This window comes from Octodon degus, unplaced genomic scaffold (assembly GCF_000260255.1).
Source record: "Octodon degus isolate 3935 unplaced genomic scaffold, OctDeg1.0 scaffold00119, whole genome shotgun sequence".
Classification (NCBI taxonomy): Eukaryota; Metazoa; Chordata; class Mammalia; order Rodentia; family Octodontidae; genus Octodon; species Octodon degus.
In genome coordinates, this window is record NW_004524695.1 from 888,272 (window position 1) to 897,366 (window position 9,095).

The following is a 9,095-nucleotide window of genomic DNA, read 5'->3' on the forward strand; positions in this document are numbered from 1 at the left end:
CTTAACCATCCCTGGGAAAAAGAACTTTGAGAGGCAAAGGAGCGACCAGGTAATTTAGAAGAAAAACAGAAAGTGGTCTCTCACGGCCCTGGGCTTCCTTTGGAGTTGGGGGATTTGGGGACGCCTAGCCGGGTTGTCCGTGTGGTTGTGGGTAAAAGAAATGGGTAGAACGGAGCTCAAGGCTTCTGGCATCCTTCCCTGATCAAACCCGGGTGATTTGGTGCAGGGCATTTTAATATTTTCTCCCTTTTGTGAGGTGGAACAAACACAACTCGGGCGCACCGCGGCGGCTCGGAGGCTGCCAGCCGGGAGGCGGCGGACGCACCAATCAGCGCGCGCCTGCGCTCTATATATACAGCTTCGGCGGCGCCACCCAGCCACCGCGTCCTCGAACCTCAGGATGTCCGAGACCGCTCCTGCCGCTGCCCCTGCCGCCGCGCCCCCGGCGGAGAAGACCCCTGTCAAGAAGAAGGCTGCTAAGAAGCCTGCGGGGGCGCGCCGCAAGGCCACTGGCCCGCCGGTGTCCGAGCTCATCACCAAGGCTGTGGCCGCCTCCAAAGAGCGCAGCGGGGTGTCGCTGGCCGCCCTCAAGAAGGCGCTGGCGGCCGCTGGCTATGACGTGGAGAAGAACAACAGCCGCATCAAGCTGGGGCTGAAGAGCCTGGTGAGCAAGGGCACCCTGGTGCAGACCAAGGGCACCGGCGCCTCCGGCTCGTTCAAGCTCAACAAGAAGGCGGCTTCCGGGGAGGCCAAGCCCAAGGCCAAGAAGGCGGGCGCGGCCAAGCCTAAGAAGCCCGCGGGAGCAGCCAAGAAGCCTAAGAAGGCTGCGGGGGCCGCCGCGCCCAAGAAGAGCGCCAAGAAGACCCCCAAGAAGGCCAAGAAGCCCGCCGCGGCTGCTGGCGCCAAGAAAGTGGCCAAGAGTCCCAAGAAGGCTAAGGTTGCCAAACCCAAGAAGGTCAAGAGTGCGTCCAAGGCTGTGAAGCCCAAGGCCGCCAAGCCCAAGGTTGCCAAGCCCAAAAAGGCGGCGCCTAAGAAGAAGTAGATTGACTCCTTCTCCAACCCCAAAGGCTCTTTTCAGAGCCACCACTGATCTCTGGAGGAAGAGCTGACACTTGTTTACTCCTGGTGCAGCCTGGGCGTGTCCGTGCGCTGCGCGCCGATCCTGTGACTTTTCCTCCCCTTGTTGGCGCCCTGCCTCGCTGCCGGGTCAGGCACTTCCATCGCGGGTGGTGGACTGCGCTTTCCAGTCTTCGGCTGTTGCCTGCAAAAACCGGTCTAGATCTGGTGCTCCGTACGGCTTGGACTACAGGGGATTCGAAAGTTCCCGCTCTGCGCTTGGGTTGGCGCGTGCGTCTGGCCGCGGCTTCTCCAGTGTCACTGGGCGGGCGGCCGCTAGAGTAATCCGCCCGGGCTCTTTGCAGCAGCCCTGCTAGGAGGTGCAAACCCACTGCTCCCTGGACGCTGCGAAGAGGGTGGGTATCGGCAGCTAATCCTGCAAGCACGGGAAAGAGACGAACTGAAATGCTTTACGGTGGCAGGAGTTCCGCCTTCCCTGGGGGGGGGGGGCGATCGTCCAGGGTGACTTTGTAACTTCCTGAGCCGTGTCCCTAGAAGTGACGAGCTTTGAGGTCTGCGAACGTAGGTTTCTGCTTAATCTTCTCTGAAACTTAGAGGTTTTTAAGTGTTAATTTGTGTATCTTAAAAGTATTTCTATGTAAAGCACAACAAAGTAACGAATTGCGCAGACATGCCTGTTTCCAATAAAAGGCTTTAGTTTTCATTAGCAGTGTTTGCATTTTTCCTAACCGCGGAATTTCTCCTGGATCTAGTTCTGGCTCCTGGTATTTTTTTTGTGTCGGGTAGATTTTGGTGAAAAAAAGATGACAGACACTGTAGTTTCTGGAGGCTAAGGCCCAAATTTCCACAGGGTAATCTGGTGTGAGTGAATTTCCCTTTGGAATTTAGCAATAGGAAAAGGAGGGGAGGAAATTCTATTGTTTCTTACACAAATTTTGAGGTAACAACCCCTTCCCGTACCTCCCCGTCCCTCTCCCACCCCGGCCCGCCCTGCATGTAAACAGGATCTCATTTAGTCGCCAAAAGCTGAGAACTGTAGTACTGTTTTGGAATCCTGCCACAGCCTCCAAGAGTGCTGGGATTACAAGTTCGTACTACCGTGCCCTGCTTTGTGTTTATTTTTTTATTTTAGGGAAGGGTCTACAGGGTGTTCAGGGTTCCACTACTATATAGGACTCGTAGTGATCCACCTGTTTACAGCCTCCCAAGAACTGATATTATAGGCGCGCCCCGCCACGCCCAGTCTCAGTTGCCATCTCTAGCGCACCCCGGGGACGGGGCCGGCACGGAAGATCCAGGATCGAACCTCAGGCTCCTGCGCCTGCTTGCAGGTGCTTTAATCCGCTGAGCTATTTGGCCGGCCTGTGTTGCTATTTTTACAAGTATTTGTTTCTTTGTGTTAGTGTCAATGAATACGTACACAGCACTATTTAGATCCTCTACAGCCTTTTATAAATGTTCATTCTGTATTTCCTTCCCAGTTTTGACTTCACCATTATCTTAGTCTAAATTTCCTCTAGACTAAATCTTGGATTTGTTACATTCCTTTGGTTTTTTTGGCCATTTGTAAGGTATGGTATAGCTGTTCTAAATACTGTTCAGAACTCTACCTGCAATGCTCAGAATACCTGACATATAATAGTCGTAGTAACTGCTGTTATAATATGACCAGTAGCTGATAGGAATGAAATTCCTCTTCTTACTGTCCTTTTTCAGATCCTGGTTTACTTTGATTTTTTATATTTACTTGAAGATGTCCTCCAATCTTCCTTCTAGATATCCTCCAACTTTCCTTCGTCACTTACTGAAAAAATCCACTGATTATTTTATTGGGATTGTGTTAAACCTATATATTTTGTAGAGATGTTTTCTTTTTTTTAAATATTTATTTATTTATTTATTTATTTATTTATTTGGTACAGAGTCTTGCTATGCAGCTCAGACTTGTAGTGATCCTCCTGTCTCAGCCTCTCCAGCTCTGGGATCACAAGTGGGCGCTGCCACACTGGTTTTGGTGGTCGGCATGTCAGGCGGTACTGGTTATCTAACTCAGCTCCTTGCACTTGCCGGACAGGCGCTCAAAGCCCAAGCTATCTTCTCAACGGAGATGAAGTTTTCTTATTGAAGTCTGACAAGTCTATTTCTCTCTTTCTTTTTTTTTGTACTGGAAATTGAATCCACGACGGTTGCACTTGCTATCTACTCCCTAGCCTCTCTGTTTCTCTGGGTTGTCCCTTTTCTTCTCTTCTCTTTTCCTCTCTCTCTCTCTCTCTCTCTCTCTCTCTCTCTCTCTCTCTCTCTCTCTCTCTGTTTTTGAGACAGGCCCACATTTCCCAAGCTGAACTCCATCAAACTTGTGTTTCTCCTCGCTTAGCCTTCCAGAGTGCTGAGATTATAGACACTGACACCCTACTTGGGATTTTCCTGTTCCTTGCTGCCTTTGTGCCTACTTTGCTGCTGTTGGAAATGGCCAACTCTCACTTTTACATTCCTTGAGGACTGTTGCATAAAGCACGCATTAACACTATCCAGTTACTGAAGATGTCTTTGCAAATGGATTAGCAGTTGTAGAGCAAGTCTGTCCATTATCAGAAAGGTGAGCATAGAAGCAAGCCACATATGCAATTTAAAGTTTTGTAAAAACAATATAAACAAGGAAAATATAGGTAAATCCATTTTAATTGTATGCTTTTATTTCACTTCAGTTGCCTAAGATATTATCATCCAACATGAATATAGAAGTATTTATGAGCTCTTCTGCATTCCTTTTGTTTTCATACTGTCTTTATAGTCTCACGTGTGTTTTTATGTAATACAGCCCTGTTCATGAAAGTCTTTTGCCGGTGCTAAGCCCCTTGTGGCTCAGAGAGGCTGAAAAGTGCAACTCTAGAATGCCCAGTGGCTTCATCCTGGCCTTCTGTGGTCTCTTCTTGGTTTCAAATAAGTGTTCTCTAATATGTACCATCTTCTGTGTACTAAAATATTGAAGATAAGATATCGGACTCAAACAATAGATTGATCCAGGTGCTGGGGAGACCTAAGGGCCTGCCTGGTAAGCACAAGGTCCAGAGTGTGATCCCCCATATCACGTGCTGTGCTGGTCCGAAACCAAGCATGGTGGTGCATGCCTGTAATCCCAGCACTTGGGAAGTTGAGACCAGAAGATCTCTGCAAGTTTGAGACCAGCTTGGCAGCTACAAAAGTGAGCACAAGGCCAGCCTAAGCTGCATAACACAATCCAGAAGTTATGAGCCAATCAATAAGTTTACATTCAGAAACTGAAAACTGAATTTTAGAAATTTTAATTGATCTGATATCTGGGGCTGAGGATGACTTTTCTTATACCACACAAACAAAGACACATGTTGGGCAGAGAGAATAGAACAGAACAGGACAATAGAACCTGGTATAGGTGAAAGATGTATGAAGGCATATTGCCTGGCTTTTTGTCATCTCAGTTTTGGGTCTTTGGGCGATCTGAACTCTTGCCATGGGGTCACCTCTCTTAGTTCAGGTTGAGTCAAATTGCACCAACAGGAAATTTGATGATGGTCCTCTAGATATAATCACATTCTAACCATGGGAAGGGTCCCTGGGCTTCAAGAAATGATGTTTGAGGCAAGGGTATGGACAAAACTAATACAAAGTGGGACTTATTTAGTAAGGATTGCTTATGAAGACCTGTCTTAGTACCACCTCCCTATCTGAACTGGGAAGAGTTTTGCTTTTGCAGTAGAGAGCATCTCATTAGGGAAACTTATGCCACCTGTGTAAAGTGTAATTTATGCTTTGCTTTTAGGTAGGTAAGGGGAAAATGGAGAAGTCCTCCTGTATCTGGCGATGTTAAATTGCTTTCAGCTCCAAATAATCTTTATGTCACTATGGCATGTTCACTGGTCACATTTTTGATTCCCTTCAAAATCTCTATAATACTTATAATTAGTATTATTAACATTTCAACTTTTTGTTGCAGTGTACAAAATGTTGAAAATAGCAATAATATATTCATATTATTCCCCAAGCACTGCTGTTTAGCCAAAATTGCCAATGACTTTTCCATAAACTAGACTGTTGATTTAACCATGAAAATTCAAGAAATTGACCAGGTAGATTGAAGTGTAACACAGAAATTAGTGTAACACAGGTAATACATTATTCACATTTTCATACAAGTGATCTAATGACTGAAAAATTAGATGTTCTGTTCATACCCTAGGTAAAATTTCAGCTATGGGCTGTGTGAACCCGAGGGCGACGTAGATGGTATCTGTGCTTGAAATTCATGCTGCAGGTGAACATGCTGGCTACAGACAGATCGCATTTTTTCAGGAGGGAACAGCGATTAAGTGGTAACAACAGTCCTAAAAACTAGCAGTTCCTTTCTTTCTTTTTTATTTTGTTTTGAGAAAGGGTCTCACTGTGTAGTTCATGCTGAACTTGGACTAAGCAGCTCAGGATGCCCTTTGACTTCCACTGAGTGATCCTCTTACTTCAGCCTCCTGAGTACTGGGATTTCAGTTGTGCACTACCAAGCCCAGCTAAGAACTAGCAGTTTCTTACTATTTATATACAGCATGTCAAGTGCTGTGGCTGATTACATTTGTTTTCAACAGGTTCTTACTGCTGCACTTGGAGGTAGGTGCTGTTATACTCCCAGTTTTAGGACTAAAGAACTGAGGCTTTGTCACAGGGAACCAGTTAGAAGCCAAGTGGATTCCAGGAAATGTTGAGCGTGGTTGTGTTTCTACTTCCATGATACCATGGAAGTGGTGGTGGCCTGTGTCACTCTCAGAGTGAGAAAGCTGGATAAAAGACTCAACTTTAAAAATTTAATTTCAATGTTAATTTCACTTGGACAACATCAATTATGTAACAGCTTCTGCTCTGCAAATACCACACTCACAGGAGCCTCAGAAAATTAAGAATCACATATTTAATACCTTCTAGTGCTATATTAAAATAAAAAAGAAGAAAGACCTAACATTATTTTAATATGTTAATATTATTTCAATAAGTAATTTAAATATTGAATTAATTTTTGTGTGTGTGCTGAATCTTCAAAATCTGGCACATCTGTAATCCCAGCACCCAGAGGCTACGGCAAGATGATCACCCTGAGGTCAAGGCCACATTTGGCTACACAAGAAAATTCAAGGTCAACTTGTACCACATAGAGAAACCTTGTCTCAAAAAAAAAAAAAAAAAAAAAGTACAACTCAACTTGGATAGGCCATATGTCATGTGCTTAATATCCACATATGACAAGTGGCTGCTACATTGAACAGCACAGCTCTTCTTTTGTTTTGAATTCTTTTATTTATTTTACTTTATTTTATTTATGTAGTTAGTACAGGATCTACAGGGTCTCACTACGTAGATCAGACTTGCAGTGATCCTCCTGTTTTCAGCCTCCCAAATGCTGGGATTATAGGCACAAGCAACCACTCCCAGTCTCAATGGTGGTCTCAGCTCGCCCCAGGGGGCAGGGCATGGTTGGCAGGGCACATCAGTGATCCAACCTCCGTCCCTGCATCTGCCTAAATCAGGTGCTTTAATCCACTGAGCTATCTGGCCAGCCCCTACAGCTCTTAAACTAATGGTAACAGCACAAATACAGAGCCCATGAGCACACACACACACACACACACACACACACGCACACACACACTCTCTCTTCAGGAAAAGCAAAATAGTAAGATTTTTTGGTGTTATCCTCGTATGGCGAACCCTAAAGGATGTTGTATATGGCTGAAAAACCACTACACAGTTGCCCTTAGAGAAGAATTTGTAAAATGCATATGTAGCAGTCTCAACGATCCAGGTTACCAAGGGAGAAGAAGTTTGTTGTGCTATCAATGTCCAAAGCGAATGGCCACCATTTGAAACTGTAGAGGCCACAAGTAACTTGTATTGACTTCATGATGTCTCAATAAATTTAGGATTAAAATATTTATATAAATTTTTTCTGAAGTGAGCATACGTTTTTGGGAGTCAGACTGTAGTTGCTCTGAGGCAGACCCTAGATGTTTTCAAGAAAACAATAGCTTTGTTCGGGTCCTAAAGAGTATTCCTGAGACCTGATGTCCCCTAAAGTGATACTGATACCATATACACTGAACTTAGATCTCACAACGTCCAGGAATAAAGTCATGAGCCAAAAAGAGGAAACTAGGAGAGCTTTTATTGGAAATAATAAGAAGTATAGCTCCTGGATTTCCAGGAGAGGTCTCAAGTTGGTAGCTGCAAAGCCCCTTGAAGGAACACTAAATTTAGATAAGTAGAACACAATTGTTTAGTAGCCACCTATCCCAGGCCACTGTCTGGCTTTAAAATAATCAATTGGAACTGATTCTTTCTAACCCAGTTCTTCAACATATAGGCTTTAATGGAAACTAGGATTTTGGGGAAAAAAATCCTGATTATTTGGCATGTTAAATTCTTCTCTGGCCGGTGAGATAGCTCAGCCGAATAGGCACCTGCTTAGGCAAGTGCCGGGACAGGGATTCAATCCCAGGGACTGCTGGCCCCACCCCCAGGTGTGCTCAGTGGGCAACAGAGTCTGGGCATGGTGGTACAAGCCTGTAATCCCAGCGCTGGGGAGGCTCAAAACACGAGGATCACTATGAGTACGAGCTTCATAGTGAGACCCTGTACCAAATACATTAAATAAATAAATAAATAAATACACAAATTCTTCACAACTCAGGAATTTAGTAGAGTGACCACAGCTCCCTTTGGAAGGGAGGGGGTTGCATTCTATGTTGCCTGAGGAAATTCACCGAAAAAGCTTTAAATATTTTATTAATGGTACATGTTTAGGTCTGGGTGGTGGCACACACCTGCAATCCCAGCACTTGGGGGGTTGAGGCAGGATTATTGCTGGAAGTTTTAGGGCAGCTTGAGCTGCAAAGTGAGTTGGAGGTCATCTTTTACTCCATAGTAAAACCTCCATCTCAAGAAAGAAAGAAAGAAAGAAGAAAGAAAGAAAGAAAGAAAGAAAGAAAAAAAAAAGAGAGAAAAAAAAAGAAAAAAAGAAAGAAAAAAGCACATGTTTGCAGTACATGATGTTTACATTTCTTCGGAAGTTGGCACATGTAACACATCTTTTTTCATCCCATCCCTACCTCACCTATCTCCTTACTTTCATTTTTTATCTTTTTGTACATATGTGTAGTACATAATGTTTATTTATGTTCACTGGATTTTAAAGTTCTCATTGGATTTATTTGTGTTCATTGGATTTTAAAATCTCAGGAGTTTAGTAAGGAGTGATTACAGCTTCCTTCAGTAGGGAAGAGGCTGCATTCCATGTTGCCTGAGGAAGTCCGTTCTCGTCCAAAGTTCTACTTCCTTGTCTATTCTTTCTTTAATTCTTATCAATACAGATGGCCAACTAATTCTACCTCAGGCTTCCCCCCCCCCCCGGCTAGCTGGCTTACTCATAAGTGAACTAAATAAATTATTTCTCCAGTACTGCCCACTTTACCTCCTACCAGCTCTCAGAGCAGCTGACTCTGGTGACAATGTAGCCAGGCCAGGATACTCACAGCCACTTCCCATCTACCCTGCGGCAGCCCTGTTTCTGAAATAGAATTATTTTTGAGGAAGAAATTATATTTGATAATCCACTTGTGGGTAAACTTATTTAGCAGAAAATTCAAAGGTTGTGGGCTTGATGAGAATGCTTGGCTAGTGGTGACAATGGGATCAATTTACTAGAATCTCTTATGCTGAAGTTCCTCTGTAAATTGAGATGCAGAGAGCTTGCCTTGAAATGCAGAGGCCAGTCACTTTACATAGCACTTGACTCTTGAAAAACAATCCTTAGCTCTTCCCCTGCCTCTAGGAATCTGTTTTCATTTTCTTCCAACTCTAGAAAGGATGATGATATTCAGTACGGAATGAGTACAAAACCTTCCAAACTGACCTCAGCACTAAAAATGTTATGTTCAAATTGATTAAAGGTGACTTTCTCTCTCTCTCTCTCTCTCTCTCTCTCTCTCTCTCTCTCTCTCTCT

General features: G+C 44.4%; 1 protein-coding gene across 1 annotated transcript; it reads left to right on the forward strand.

The window, feature by feature from the left end:
- Positions 1-361: 361 nt before the first annotated feature.
- On the forward strand, positions 362-1,783 carry LOC101582630 (histone H1.2). The gene has a single exon (XM_004640125.3). It carries the CDS (start codon positions 401-403, stop codon positions 1,040-1,042), a length of 642 nt encoding a protein of 213 aa, XP_004640182.1. The 5' UTR covers positions 362-400; the 3' UTR covers positions 1,043-1,783.
- Positions 1,784-9,095: the final 7,312 nt, after the last annotated feature.

Coding starts and splice junctions, on each gene's coding strand:
- LOC101582630 (XM_004640125.3), top strand. CDS start 401: ATGTCCGAGACCGCTCCTGCCGCTGCCCCTGCCGCCGCGCCCCCGGCG.